A 16,934-nucleotide genomic window follows, 5' to 3' on the forward strand; every position below is an offset into this window, starting at 1 on the left:
TTACTGGTCCGACCCACTTCAGATCAAATTTAGTTGAATGTGGCCTCTGAACTAAAATGAGTGTGACAGCCCTGGCTTAGATTGTAGATGATAAGATGAGATATGCCTTTATTTGTCCCACAAAGGGAAACTCCACAGATGCTCAGTGAAGGGGTACCTGCAAAGTAAGGATTTCACTGTACGATGTAACAATCTGGTTCTCTGTGCATATGACAAATAAATTTATTCTTTTCTGTTCTATTCTATGATTTGGTGCTGTATGAATAAAGTTTGATTGATTGTGTTGCATTTGCTAGAAACAGCAGAAAGTATGTGCTAATACCAATACTGATTACAATTAATCAAGACAACTGAGAGCACTTGTTTGGATATATACCTGTATATATTTACAGTAAAAATCATAATCTTGATTTGGAAATTTATAACAATACCAACTCCAGTACAATGAAGACTTTTCAAAACTACCTCAAAACTAGAAGTACAGGGATCTCCAGCAGGATTTCTTATAAGGCTGACTAAATAATTGTAATTAATTGAATACACAAAATAGCTCTGACGCAGAACTGGCAATATGGATAAAAACTTTAATCTTGATATTTTTTTTTTTCAATGTTATGAATGATTTTAATTGTTTTCTTTTTCAAAACATGATTGGAGAATGCTCTTTCTTCACTAAAACTATATGCTATATATGAGTGGAGAAACACAGTTAATATGTTACAAAGAAAACAAGTGAGATTTGGAAATTTTGTATTTTGTATCAGGAACTGTCTCCAGAAGAATAATCTTGATTTTGTGACAGAGGCATTTTTCATGATTTCCACAGAGCAAAAATGGGATTAATTGATATCTTACAAAGTTATACTCTGTTATTTTATTCAATGACGTAAACATATTAATATGCATCATAGATTTTGCTGATTTTTTAATGTTGGCGCATGTACAGATTATTAGTAATTAAGGAGACAATTTACAGTAAAAGTGTAATTCTTGCTGAGAAGTTTTTTATATTCCCAAACAACACAAAGCAGACGGTCATATTAAGACCAAGTAAGAGGTGACGAGCTCTAAAAGTGCATAAGAGAACAGACAAATAAAACCTGACTTAGACACTATCACTGACCTGATTTTACCAGCAGACATAAATGGTTTTCTATTTATAGTTACAAATAATATGTGATGTTGCATTGATGTCAGACTCACTGCGGTTCATAAAGTTCACTGTAAAAATGTAAAATGTCAACATGAGTCAATACATCAACTGATCCCAAATAGGGATGTAACGATGTGAAAATTTCATATCACGGTTATTGTGACCAAAATTATCACAGTTATCATTATCATCACGGTATTGTTGAAATGTGCTTGAAATGTTCAAAAAGGTCTTGTCCTATACACAACCTGAAATAATTTAAACAAGTTGTATTTTGAAAAAAACAAACAAACAAAAAAAAACCAAATAAAATAATACGCACAATGTACTTTCTGTTGGTAGAAACATTCAAATATTACCATGTAAACATCAAACATACAAAAATGTGCATTAAAGATGGCACCTTATAGCCACTGCTTGACCATTTTCCAGATTCAAGTTTGTGTTGAAAGTGCGGTAATCCAACACGGTTATCATGATAATTAGAATTTAAACGCTAATACTAACCGTCCAGAATTTACCGTGGTTTTTCATTTTACCGGTAATCGTTACATCCCTAATCCCAAATATTGGCATCGTCACCAAAAGAGTGGAACTAGTCCAGCCCTTGAGATAAACCTATAAAGATCAGTTCCAGGACGTAAACCAGAGGTAACCTAACATACCACAAACACCTGTGCTGGTTCTAATTAACCTTTCCAAGTCATCATGCCAGTGTTTTAGATCAACTTCTGCCCTCACATTTGAACTCAACTGAAAAAATCTCGACGCAGCATTAATGAACTAAATATTCTAACAGGCCCTAAACTTTTACCAGCGGCTTAGGAAACAGCCTGCTTCAAAAAGCGCAGCGTGTTTGTGATTTAGATTGAGATATCCCACCGGGCTACGTCAAGACTTCAAAGGCCCGCTCCAGCGAGATAGCGATCGATAGCTGGTAGATTTAAGGAAGCAGCCGCAGGGACGAGAAAAAGTGATGCTACAAGCGATTCTACAGTTCAAGTGAGACTATACGGTCCCAGCTGACTCCTGTTCAGCCTGATGGGTGTGGTTTGAACTGCACTGTGCATTAGAGTTGAAGCTCAACACTGCCCCTTCTGCTAACAAAACTGACAACATTATTTAGTGGCAGTGGTTGGCGTTTCCACCTGTACGTCCCCTCCCCAAGGTCAAGAATGTTGACAAGCAGCTGGTGTGACACCGCTCATTAAGTCTTTCTACATGACAAGCTTAAACACATTTACAAGTAAAGGGGAAACTCATTTATCAAACATCCTAGCTTTGACTTTATATACTGGCTAAAATTTCCTTAGGGGGTCAAATGAATGGCCACTTGTGTCAAAAAAAAGTTGTCATAAATGCATAGAACTGTGTTGAAATGATGCTAATCCATTTGTGCACAGACTACTGATATTCTTTGACAGTGGAAGCTCTATTTTCATAAATATTGGATTTGGAATAGCACGGTATGTGAAAACTTTTGCTGGTGGACGGACATGACATTACCCATGATGCTCTGGTCAGTACCAGTACTTTATTAGGAATAAACTTATAGACTTACTATTGCTAATTGTGCTCTTCTTCATAAATGTTGGTATTGTGGATCTAAAACAATCCCAGCTGACACAAAAACACTAAATGTGTCAGTGGACGGATTGACATGGTTGTTGTGGATCCATCATACTGATGCTCTGCAGCCATGTCAGCGTTTACACTAATGATCCCTGTGCAAAAACTAGGAGCACTATTATTTATTGTATAGTTTAGCATCAGACTAAAGAGGAAAGACACAATATAGAATTGCTCTTTCTGTATAAAATGCTTCTTATTGTAAAACTGATGATGTAAACAGTGCTGTGTGCCATTCTCATGTATGTATTGGTGGAACAGACGCAGGATGGATCAGCACCCTACTCCAGATTGAACCTGTACAAATAAAACATGTGATATGGAGGAGAGAATCTGGGAAGAAAACTGGGGAATCCAAAAGAAGAGAAGATTTGTTTTTCAGGTCAATTCAGTTCAAATAGAACTTGTCCATTTGTGACATGAAAATATAGCATTAATTGTGATGAAATTGGACATTTTTGAGCTGAAACATAGTTCATATGAGCATCAACATGTTGAACAGAACTGAAATCCTGTACATTTGGATAACTTGCATTTACCAACACAAAGTTCCTTTGAGGATTCACTTAGATTGATTTCTTATGCACAAAGACAGAAATCAGACCTCTAAGCACATTTTAGCCGATACGTGTTTTTAATTTTCTCCTGGCTTTTTGACATTAATAGACTTGTAAGCATAAGAATGAGCATCATCTCTGACCATGAAGTAGTTTTTGAAAGCTAATATCTTAATAAAGCAACATGATTTCATGACTCGTGTAAATAATAATAATGGATTAGATTTCTATCGCGCTTTTTTGGACACTCAAAGCGCTTTACATTATTGACCCATTATTCATTCGCTCTCACACTCCCCCTCTGGTGGTGTTAAACTACATCTGTATCCACTGCGGTTCTGGGGCAGACTGACAGAAGCGTGGCTGCCAATTCATGCCTACGGCCCCTCCCACCACCACCGAACATTCATACGCATTCATACACCAGTGTGAGTGACACTGGAGGGAAGGAGGGTGAAGGATCTTGCCCAAAGACACAATGGAGTGACTAGGACGGAGCAGGAATCGAACCACCAACTTTTCGGTTATTGGATGCCACTGTTAATTGGTGTGTTATCTGTATGCATTGTAAGCTTTCTGTGTGTATGTTCACGCCATGTCAAATACCACGCACCGAGGGTTAGGGTTAGCAGTTATATGAACTGGAGATCTTGGCATAAATTGACACGCGATCAAATAGCATTGAATAACACACAAAAGGCTGAAAACGCACACGTATAGCACTGATCCATGATCCTTGGTATGTGATAAATAGTCCTGAAACTATAGTGTAAGAAACATCCTCACATCATGATGCTTACATCACCACTTCACTGTCTTTACAGTTTACCGTGGCTTCAATTCAATGTTTTGGGGTCGTTGGTAAATAGTAATCCTTTCCGCACTTTTTTTTTTAAAATCCAATGGACTTTGTGGGGGTTTCTCACCTACTGCTTGGTTTCACATAGGTGTCGTCTAATAGTTACAGTCCTCACAGGTAACTTTACACCTTCTCTGATTGCCCTGGAGCTGCTCACTGACTGAGTTTTTGACATTTGCCTATTCTTCAAATTCATTCAAATGGAAGTTTTTCCACGGTCTTTGCCATTTGAAAGCATTTGGGATCATTTCAGCTGAGCAGCCTGTCATTTTTTGCACTTCTTTACGTTTTCCCTTGTTTTCCCTGCTCCAGCTTTTCCACCAAAGTATGCTGGTCTTCTGAACAATGTCTGGAATGACCCATTTTACTCAGATTTTCAGAGACAAATGCACTATAACCAGCGTGTACAATGTTTTCTGCCTTCATCCTTCAATAAGCACCTCCTGTTTGACATCTATTTTTTTCCACAAAATGGGTGGCCTCACTACCTGTGCTCCACACTCATGATTCAATACACACAAATACAATTTCTACCCAAACCAGCAATTAATGTAGTTAGTGTTCTTTGACTGCTATCATTTAGAACACAACTGAATGTTTGAAGCTAGGAGTGGCTGTTGTTGTTTTTTTTGTCGATAGGATCATTCTGTCAGTTTGCTTGCTGCAAAAGAAGCAACAGCCCAAAAAACTGAATTCAGCACCATAATCCATTACACATCACACACTGTACAACTACTTTTCTCTGCAACATGTTGGCTTTTTCAGGTTGATTTTTACATCTTCGTGACTGTTACAATTCCCACGTCCTCAGAGGAGGTCTTTGCAGCATCTTAGCTTGTCATTATAACCAAACCATTCCATATTTGTCTTTGGCACTCCCAAGTTTCAGCCATAAAATGTGGTGATACTTTGTACTTTGTCTACTTTTATCTTTGGATCAGGTGTAGAGTGAAGTTTGACACCATCATCCGTTTACACAGGTAAGTGTATTGTGCTTTTGCCAACACATGAAGACACATCTACTAATGAAAACCACACCTGTAAGCTTGGCACAAGTATAAGATGCACCAAAGCCAACATGTTACATCCTCATATGAGACACAGGGAGACACAACTCTAACCACAACAGTAGGGATGTGTATTGGCAAGAATCTGGCAATACGATACAAATCACAATACTAGGGTCACGATATGATATATCATGATACTGTTAAAAAGACTTTTTTTTTTTTAATGATTATTTCCTTGAAGGATTGAATTACTGGAGGAGGTGTCTGGGGAGAGGGGAAGTCTGGACATCCCTGCTTAGACTGTTACCCCCACGACCCGGCCCAGATAAAGCGGAAGGTGATGGATGGATGGATGGATGGATGGATGGAAGGAATTGAATTACACCAGAAATATGCACAAATACTATAAACATTTTTATTTGATCAGAACAGGATCTAATGCTATATCACAAAATTTTCCTGTGTTAAACTTAACCTCACTTAACTTAATGTTTTATAGACATTATAGTTTAAGATCCTGTTCAAATGTTCATATTCTATTAGTTCACAACTAACATCAGAACAGTATTTTTGTGCAATCCCAACAAGGGAACTAACATTACTCAATAAAAGAGTGTTAAATAATAATAATATAACAAAACAGAAAAACAAAAAAACAAATACGAACCTCCACAATATCTGCATTGAATAAACACCTGAAAATATCGATACAGCACTTTTTAAAATCGATACAGTATGTGAAATGAAATACTGCTGATATATTGCAGATCCGATATTTTCTTACACCCCAACACAACAGTGGACATGTCCTCAAGTGCACTCATAATCCCCCTCCAACATATGGTCATATCTAAAGCAGAGCTCCACAGCAGAACACCAGCACCTTTACATGCTGGTAATTCACTCCAGTTTACCACATCCTGGAAATTAACCCTGGCCAGAACAAAGAGCGCTGAGCCACTATCAGTCCTGCCAGACACCGTCACCACACAATAGCGTAGCTTCAGTCCTCAGTGCTATGGTCTTGTTACCTACACTTCCGTCTAATGGGATTACTTGCTGAAAATGTAATTACCATCAATGTAATGTTAGAGTATTCATAAGTGCTCTGTCATGATGACTTCGCTGTGACACTGCTGAGGTGAAGCTGTTAAAGAGACCCAGGAACTCACAGACACAGACTCCAAGGTTATTCTGCAGCATTCAGACCATTGTCCTGAATAACATCTCATTGGATTGGAGTTGCTAGGCAGGAAATGTCAGCATTAGGGATGTAACGATATGAAAATTTCATATCACGGTTATTGTGACCAAAATTATCATGGTTATGGTTATTATCATGGTATTGTTGAAAGGTGCTAAAAATATTCAGAAAGTACTGATACACACACTGAAATAATTTAACCAAGTTGTATTTTGAAAATAAATAAATAAAATAATTAGGCACAATGTATTTTCTGTTGGCAGAAGCATTCAAATATTAACATGTAAACATCAAACATACAAATGTGCATTAAAGATGGCATCTTATGGCCATTGTTTGACCATTTTCCATATCAAGTTTGAGTTGTTTTAGTTTCTTTTTCATTGATAGATCGATAGATCGATAGAGTCTCTCTCTCTTTCTTTCTCTTTCAAAATGCGGTAATCAAACACAGTTATCATGATAATTACAATTTAAACAGTAATCCTAACCGTCGGGAATTTTACCATGGTTTGTCGTTATACCGGTAATCGTTACATCCCTAGTCAGCATATTATCACAAGTAAAATGAGTTCAAATACATCTTTGCTTTTTGTTGGTCCATAGTTGTCAGAAGTCTGTCCGGTACAGATCTGGTATTTGAGGATACATTATTTAGTTGTGTTTGAAAAAAGTATATAAGTAGTTCAGTCATGTTCCGCATGAGATGTGACTAAGGCTGGGTATCAGCCAAACACTTACAATACCAGTTCCTTGTTTTAAGAAATGTCTGAGGATCTGTAGGTGGGGCTGAGGGCTGTACTTTACCCTTCATAAACATGTGGAGTCATTGCCACAGGTGTGGCCCAAACTGAGGTCTGTTGTATTTTGTCTGTAATGGTGGTCATGTGACTATTATTTCAAAGAACGTACAGAGACAAAACCTGAAAGTTAATATAGCATTTTATAGCAGCAGAGGCAAAGAGTAGCAGAGCTACTTTTTAATGATTTATGAGAAATTATACCTATTTTTTCTCAGCATCAGTGAACCTCTGCCATTTGAAAGGTGCCAAAAAACAAACTTCTACACCGGTTGACTTTTGATGGACATCTACCTATATGCTGTTTTTTGTGTGTTAACAAATAATGAATTGGCACTTATGACTAAAAGTTCTTTGAGTCTTTTGACCACCAGAGAATAACAAAGACGCTTCTATCTGCACTGATATGCATGTCCTTTTTGACCACACAAACTGGTGTTTATCACACCATACATCACAGTTGTGGTTTATCAGTGTCGGAATAGAGACTGTTTTCCATGATCTGAGGATGCCTGTTAACATACTGTCAACTGGGGCTGGGGGATCTGGCCAAAGATCACAATCTTTTGAGCTAGAAGCAGAAATATGAACCATAATCTAAATGAATTTTTATTTTTGTAGTTTCCCTTGGTTTCTGGAGGGGTGGTTGTGTGTGATGGCTTTTTGTTGTTGTTGTTGTTATCCAACTTGAAACTTGCATCATTTTTGGTCAAACATTATTACAGTGTTGTCACAATATATGGATGAAGTAAACACAAATTACATGTCCTGTACATAAATCTATAACAGCTTCAGTGTTTCCATTAATTACCTAGACAATGGTGGCCTAAGTTGTCCTGTTGAGGTTTTTTATACTCTCGCATGATTCGAAAACATCTGAATGAATCAGACTCGCTGCATGTCCAGAGTTCAGAACCCGGACTCACAGTTTTTCATCATTATATTTCTTCAGGAACAAAATAGCACATTACACAAAGTCTGCAAGTTAATGTGGGGTAAGCTGAACCCTTAAGTGTGGAAGACATTAAAGTTGTGCTATAAATGGCTTGAAGTAAACTCCCTAACCTTATGATGTGAGCGAGCCACATTAATGCTGCAAACCCCAAAGACCGGTACAATGCTCTCTTTAAATACTGTAAATACACTGATGAATGGGCCTTTTAAAATGTATGTTAGTTGAGTAGAAATGTTCTGACAGTACTTATATTTTTAATACCCAATTCTGTATTACCCCCATAAAAATTTGATCATGTGACAAATTAAGATAAATCATAATCTAGAAATGTGATCTCTAAAGCCATAGTGTTAGTTACTACTATTAGTTAAGTTCAGTTTTACTCATGGCGTGCCAACAGAAGAAACCTATAACCTCTCTTAATACAGTCTTTAGTTTAGTTTTGAGATTTAGTCTAGTTTTTGTCACTAAAATTGCAGGGCTAGTTTGTGTATTCCCAGCTGTTTATAGTCTGTCAGCACTAAACATGTACATTTACTCCACATCAGGAGTTTGGGTTGTGACACAATAGGACAAAGCACAACATTACAAATGTTTTGTGTTATTATGAGTCAGTGCAATATTTCTTTTTTCAGTTCATTATGAACCTGTGGCGAGACAAATTAGACCATAAAACCCTGGCAATTAACAAACTATTCATCTGTGTATGATACTGTTGCAGGCGAATAAAACAGCATCATTAGACCTTGGTACAAGCAGACGGACCATTCAGGCATCAAAATTTGGTGCAACAAAGCATTTTTCAATCCTCAAAAACAGTATCTAAGCAGTTTGATCAGTAACATAACAGTATCAGGGTTCGGTACCCAGCTCTAGATGTGATTACAAATCAAAAAGAGAAAAAATCTTGAGATTTCCTGAAAAAAACTGACAGTGAAGTAATAGAGGCATGATTATTCACCCTGCTGCCCACTCAACCTACACTGATCAAACTAGCTCAGCAAACCTCACTAGTAGTGATATTCACACTACATCAAGTGGAAAATCATCACCCTTATTTTAAACATAGCTGGACTGAGCAAGGCAGTCAGTCCTACAGGAATATGCTCTTGGAGACAAACGTGCTGAGTAACAATGTCAATGTTATATCACAGTGTTAAAGCTGCTTGAAAGACATCTTTAGAACAAGCAGTGTGGTCAGCCTCACTAGGGCCTGTGAGGCTTCAGGCCTAATACGAGTCCACACCCTGGACTGTTTCAAAATGGATAAAAATATAAGCTAAGTGAGTCAGCCACCATGGATAAGTGCATCTGCAAAACAAAGTACATCGCCATAATAACAGTGACCCTCCCACCCAAGGAAATCGCCTAGCGGCCAGCCAACTGCCTGCTCTGATTGGTGGAACAGCTGGTTACCAGGAGAGAAACACAGGGGGATTAGCCGGGAAGCCTGGGCTGGTGCCGCTTATGGGTACAGTAAATGTTTGACTTCTCACAGCAGACGCATCACCAGACACTACCAGGCAACCAGCCGGCAACACTGAGGCCTTTCCTATGTGAACTCATATTTTGTACTGTGACTATGATGTCATCATGTCCAGGGAGCACTGACAAGCACAGTATTAGTTAAACCCCAGAGGTCAGCCTCAGCAGAGTCACCACAGCTATAACGGTCTTTTCCAGTTTGCTCGGAAAATGAATAGTCTGGTTGCATCGTTGTGGCAAATTTATATTTAACTCAAAAACAAAGTGATTCATCTCCACTCCTGTAACTAACAATTCACATCTATAATTCAAGACCAGTTTCTACTGCCTTAGAAACTTTTTAATCATAAATGGTCATGTTATGAGGACACCAAAGTCCACCAAGGCAATCACAGCATGTGGCTACAGAAAAGTAATATTTAACCAGGACCTGTCATTCACTTTACACTTATAGCATGTACAAACATGATATAAGAGCTTGGCCTTTTAGATGTTAGGCTCCTTAACTGCTACTGTTACATAGTATGGCAGATGAAAGGCCCATCTTTTTTTCATGTGTACCACATTCAGCCCTGCAACACAGTTAGGTAGGGACATGTGATCAAGACAACTGTCTTCACATCTAAATGATGACAAAGCAAAGACAGTACATCAAGGCTTTGTCGATTAAATAAAATCGAGGCACTGTGCCACTGCACAAGTAGAGGAATTTCCTTTTTTTGTCACAGTGGAAACTGTGTTCATGCCATTTTCCTTGCGGTCTTATCACCACAGGGCGTGTTAAATCAAAGACAGACAGACTGAAGATCCAAACGATAGCATAACAGATTATTCAAAGTCGACACATTTATTTGAAGAGGACGACGTGTCCAGTCAAAGGGGGCCATTGGAGAACCAGTGGCCTACATGGACTCTAACATTTGTATGAATGTCCATGAAGACACTTTATGTCTGCGAGTCCGGGTCTCTATAAGCATATTTTTCATTTTATATCGTGATCACCGCTCTGCATCATGTCTGCTTGAGCTGATGAAGGATCGGTTGTGTACCCAGCTGGTCAGCAAGTAAATGTTTAGCTTTAAATTAAGCAGCAGTATTAAAAGTAGCCAGCTAGCCAAGGCCGGCTAATCTGTCAACCACCAGCTGGCCTAGCCTGCTAGCCAACAGTCTGTTAGCCACAACCAAATCAAAGCTGGCTTACGCTTTAATGCTGACGCAAACGGTTCATAATTAATAGCTTTATCGTTACATATGCTCCACTTCACATCCTTAAAAGTCACTAAATAATGCAGTAAACACTGTGGTGTGTACGCTGTGCCGGGGGGGGCAGGCTAACTGGCGACATTTTAACCCGCACCAGCCGATGTGTTTGTGGCTTTGTTGAATGACAGCTCGCTAGCCATGACAGGGCAACTGCGAAAAGTGACATTTGAAGAGCACCAGGAGGGGCTGGCTTTGTCAATTAAGGACCCGAATGACACTAATGACTGCCCACGACATACAGGCCGAAATAATCCCAAGTACATTTGAAGTGAGTGTTTAGGTGGCGCCAGAAGCGGGCTGAGGCTGAGGGCCAGCGGGACAACGCAGCGGTGAACAGGTCAGTGTGTGCTAACTTTAGCTAGCAGGCTAAGGTGCTAACAGCCACAGCTACAGGACAATCAAAAATGGCGTACTGCTGACTGATGCCGGAGGGCTGTGTCAAACATGTCCAAAAACCCTCCCAACACAATAGAACTCACCCCGATTACGACAGTGTCTTCCCCTTGGAACTTGGGAATGTATCTGTCGCCTCTGGTCACCTCGGAGCTGTTGAGGGGCCTGAAACGGCACATCACTTTGATAGTGCACTCCGCCGGGTCGGCCATCTTCACGGTTTACGAAGGGAAATTCACCAAGAAACACAAGACTATCCTAGAGCCCAGGGGCGGCCGTGGGGGGCGAAAAAGGGAGGCCGGACCCCTCTGTCCCAATCTCAGGTTCCGGAAAGGACTATACTGTAGCGGGCATTCGATAAAAATCCTTGTTTTGTTCTCATCACTTCCCCTCCTGTTAGGACGCCATGATACCGGTGGATGAGCGGCCACCTCACCCCTCCCACACTGAGGATGTGGAGCACGATGACGTCACCTCTGAGCTGCTGCTTCATGTCATCCTCCAACAGCAACAACTGAGCATCCACAGACATGTTCTGGGGTTCTGACAACAACTACACCTGTCTGCACTGTTTACTTCAGTTTGTCATTTATTGGGAAAATATTTCATTCAGAAGCAAAAATTTTCAGCCTCCAAACATGCCTTACCTCGTTTTTAATTGACTTTAACTCACTTTATAAGTCATTAGCCCTTGTTGTTTGTTTGTTTGTTTGTTTGTTTGTTTTTTAAACTTGTCTTGTCCTTCATCCTAAAGCAGAATGGTAGTCTGGCTCCTTTTGGTGCTGAACACATTTGCTGTACCAAGGGTAACTTCTTAAAGTATATGAGGCTTCTCTTGATACTCTACTGTCTTTATATGAGTTTAGTTGAACCACATTTTGATGCTGGATCTAACACTGGGGGGGGGGGGGGGGGCAAGAAAGAAGAAGGTGGCGAAGACCCTCACAAGAAAGTATCAACAATACAAACAGTAACAACCATGGTGATAATTATAATGGAAACAGTAACTACAACCACAACTGAGTAAACTGGGCAGAAGAGAGAGTGGAAAAAAACACAAAACAAACAAACAACAATAAAAATAAAATACATAAGACCTATTAAATGATGAATATAAGAAAAGAAAGCATGAACAGAATATCATACACCACGTCCACCCAAATAATACCAGACAGCTATGGTAAGATATTTAATGTATCATCTGCCATTTAGTGAAATTTTAGATGAGAAATGATTTATGTGTTTATTTTATTTATTTATTTATTTTTTTATATGTATTATTGAAAATGTATTCTGTATATGTACTGACTTTATGACTGTATTCTATTTTTGTATCTGCATTCTCATGTATTGTGTGTATTGAGTTATATGTTAAATGTTTGGCAGTGTAACAATGTGTGACAATGTAAACTGATATTCAAATAAAGTTAAAAAAAAAAAACATGGAAGACAACAAAAAAAAAAAAAAATCAAGAGGAGAACATTATGAGAACACCTTCGATGAGCACCTAGTGAAAAAGATCCAGACTTAGTAGAGCAGGGTGTCAAACTCATTTAAGTTCAGGGGCAACATTCAACCCAATATGAGCCCAAATGGACTGGACCAGTGAAAAAGTAAAAGTACATTATGAAATGTTTACATCGACCAGATTTCCTTACAAATCTGAATAACATGAACATCCTGAAATGTCTGAAGAACAATATGTGCATTTTTAACAATATTATTCCTCAGTTTATCATTTAAATGTGTGTATTACAGCTTGCAGATCACAGTAGATCTACAAATGCACAAAACCTTTAGTAACAGGCAGATTATTCTATTAAAATTGCACTCGTCTTTATACAGGTTGATCATATTTGTGCAGCTTAGTCACATTTTTGTGACTTTCTCATAATAACTAATAAATAAGTGAAGAATCATATACAGTACCTTAACAATGACCTAGTATATCAAAGTAATGATTTAGTGACTCAACAGTAATGTTGTTGTAACTCAAAATAATGACATATTATCTCTCATAATCTCAAAATAAATCATGAGACACTAACTCAGTGTTTTATTTAACAGATTTTTTTTTTTTCATCACAAAGCCAGAAAAGGATCCACAAACGAAACAAATCACCAAGAGTAGTGATAGTTTAGTGTCAACCTTGAGTTTCAATGAAGCCTTTTGTGTGTGAGCGGTGTTAAATGGAATATGTGTGTGATATTTTCAACACTAGTCCTTTTGTTCGAACCAACTGAGGATATGACTAAAGCCTGTGGCACAGTTGGCCTGAAGACTGTACATGTGCTGTGTATGCTGCAGCTGGGAGTCTGCCTCCGAAATAAAAACGCATCCGATTTGACTTCAATCAACAGATGTCATAATGGAAGGGGCGGGGGGGGGGTATGGCCAACAGCTAAGTGGCCTGAACACATTTTCTGGCCCCTCCTGAAACAGTGAGCAATCTCCTGGCAAAGACTGGAACAAATAGAAAACTCTTGGCAGCACATTCATCTTAATAATTTCAATTCTTGCACTGAAATCTGACAAAACACATCCCACCTGTCCATATCCTTATACAGCTGATGATTTAAAGATTCATAATTCATTTTACCCCAATTAGAAAGGTTATTAGTAATATTTATTCCAAATAATGAATTGATTTTTTTATTCCACTTAAAATTATATTTCTGTGTTAATTCTGGGGGAGGATTGAAATTTAAAAGGCAGAACCCGTGTTTTCCCAACATTTAGTTTATAGCCTGAAAGGTACACGGTAAAAAAAAAAAAGAAAATTGTAAAAAAAAAACAAACGGTATTATTCTGGCAGCAGGGGTGCTGAAAAAATACTGTTAAATATTGGAAAATAACCATCTCATAAAAATACAGTAATTTTCCATCATTAAAATACAGTTGCTTGCCCTAACTTTACATGAGATTTTGCACTTATTTTTTTTTTACTTTTTTAATGTTTAATAATGAATATTTTCATGTATTAAGGCCTTTAAAATTTATATATATATATATATATATATATATATATATATATATATATATATATATATATATATATATATATATATATATATTTATATATAATTTTCAATGAGACTCAGGTGTCCAATCCACTGATAAAAACTGTATTTGGACAGTTTATCAGTGCTTATACATGTTATACATTCACAAAAATACATTATTCAACATTTGTTGTGAAACCTCCTGTAATTACACAAGATATTGTCAATTAACAAAACAAGTCTGGTTCAACTGACAGAACAAATACTTCTGTTACTGTTAACTGTCAGTAATTTTATCTCGTTTCTTTTTTTTTTTTTTTTTTTTTTTTTTTACAGTATTAAACTCTAAATTAACAGTTTAATCTCATGAATAGAAAAAAAATATTTGTGAAATTTTGATACATTTGCAAATGTATTTTAACTCTATTTTTCTCTGAAAAAAGAAAAAAAATATTTTAAAAAAATTGAAATTTTCTGGTTATACACAGTAACAGTTTTTTCATGTTATTTTCCATTTGACATGTAAAATCACAGTCTGTTTTTGTCATTTCATTGATATTTTCCTGTATCTTGAAAATACAGGAAAAATCTGTTAAATAAACAGTGGAAATTCAGTTAAATTACAGATTTTTTTTACAGTGTACCCGTAATTATGTAGTAGATTCATCAACTTTGGCAGACACTTATCTGGTTGTTTTAAATATATTAAGACATCGTCTGTAAATGGTCCAACTGTAGGTTCTACTTGTCTCATTGTAATTCCTTCTCTTTCCTTCTCTTTCCTTTTTGCTTGTGCCAGTGGCTCAGTGAAAAGTGCAAAGAGGGTAGGAGACAACCCACACCCTTGCCTTGTGGATGTTTGTGGACTAAACCAATTTGTGAGCTTACCCTTTATTTTTATTCTTGCTATCGGGTCCTGATACAATGTTTTTACACATCTGACTGACTGCAGATTAAAGCCCAATTTTTCTAAAGTAAGATACAGAAACTTCCAACTGGCACAGTCCAAAGAGATTTGGCTTCAATCAACAGATGTCATAATGGAAAGGGGGGGGGGGGGGGGGGGGGGGGGGGGGGGTATGGCCAACAGCTAAGTGGCTGAACACATTTTCTGGCCCCTCCCTGAAACAGTGAGCGATCTCCTTTTTCATGCTGGAGTGCTGAGCTAATCCAAATACCAGTTGTGCCTGTGTGTTCAGCCCAGGGACTGCAGGGTGTGGTGCAGCCGTCTGAGCCAACAGGGAGGGCAGGGCAGGCCGTCATTCAGGAACCAGTCCCTGAACGCCACACTGTCTCCAGCTCCTGATGAATGAGACGAGTGGAATAAAAGGAGGGGATAATAGAGGAGCTGTTCTGTCATATGAGCTGCCTCCATACTGTTTTTACCACATCCTACTGTTCAGTTTACAAAGCAGGAGCTGGCTGAAGGGAGCATTTGTGTTTCTAATGTGTACATTAAGCTACAGGTACGGGAGCAGCGGCCCCATGGCCCTAATCATCGAACTCAGTTTCGTTTGATGTACTTTGTACTGTCAAATGACAATAAAGGCAATTCTGATTCTGATGTAAAATAAATAAATAAATAAATAAATCCCTCCCAGCACACCTAACTGTGCACTGAGGCAGGGCCGGACCAGTATGAATGAATGAATGAATGAATGAAACCTTTATTTCAAACATGTCAACAGTGAAATCAAAACAAAAATCAACCAACAAAATATAAGTACTGGTACATAAGTGAATGATAAGCAAATAAACAATAACATAAATAAATAATAGTAATAGTAAATTATTATTATTATTATTATTATTAATAATAATACCAGATGAAAAAGTAAAATTACTTTATGATAATGTTTATATCTACAACGTTTCCTTAAAAATCTGAATAACATGAACAATTCAAAATGTCTTAAGAAAAACAAGCACAATTTTAACAATATTCTGCCTCAGTTAATCAGTTTATCATTTACACATGTGCGTTATAACTTACATTACAATTACAAATACACAAAACATATAGAAGCAGGTCTAATATTGGTAAACTTGCTTTTACTTCTCTTCAGACATTTCAGGTTGTTCATATTTGTTCAAGTTATTCACATTTTTTTGTAAAAGGATAGTTTGTTAATGATAAACGTTTTCATGCAATTTAACTTTTTTTTCCACTAAAACAAAGATAAAATCTGCAGTTGTCATTATTTATAAACTATTATGATTCTATTTGACTGATCTGACCCAACTGAGGTCTAATTGGTCTGTATGTGGAACCTGAATTAAAATGATTTTTACACCATTGATTAATATCTTCAGTGTAATCCATCCTACCAGCCGGATTGGACCCTGTGGTGGGTCAGACTGGACCCTTTGGTGGGTCAGACTGGACCCTTTGGTGGGTCAGATTGGACCCTTTGGTGGGTCAGATTGGACCCTTTGGTGGGTCAGATTGGAGCCTTTGGCGGGTCAGACTGGAGCCTTTGGTGGGTCAGACTGGACCCTTTGGTGGGTCAGACTGGACCCTGTGGTGGGTCAGACTGGACCCTTTGGTGGGTCAGATTGGACCCTTTGGTGGGTCAGATTGGACCCTTTGGTGGGTCAGATTGGAGCCTTTGGCGGGTCAGA

At 38.0% G+C, this 16,934-nt stretch overlaps 2 protein-coding genes across 2 annotated transcripts in view; one reads left to right on the plus strand and one right to left on the minus strand.

Annotated features, from left to right (window-relative positions):
• The window catches only part of LOC115437023 (kinesin-1 heavy chain-like), a 54,087-nt gene extending 42,544 nt beyond the window's left edge, over positions 1 to 11,543 (minus strand). Inside the window, 1 exon segment of the mRNA XM_030160089.1 lies at positions 11,395 to 11,543. Coding sequence (XP_030015949.1) covers positions 11,395 to 11,520 — 126 coding nt within the window. The 5' untranslated portion in view covers positions 11,521 to 11,543.
• The window catches only part of LOC115437017 (E3 ubiquitin-protein ligase TRIM39-like), a 760,370-nt gene that overhangs the window by 450,458 nt on the left and 292,978 nt on the right, over positions 1 to 16,934 (plus strand). The gene's annotated exons all lie outside the window — the stretch shown is intronic.

This window comes from Sphaeramia orbicularis, chromosome 17, assembly GCF_902148855.1.
Source record: "Sphaeramia orbicularis chromosome 17, fSphaOr1.1, whole genome shotgun sequence".
Lineage (NCBI taxonomy): Eukaryota > Metazoa > Chordata > Actinopteri > Kurtiformes > Apogonidae > Sphaeramia > Sphaeramia orbicularis.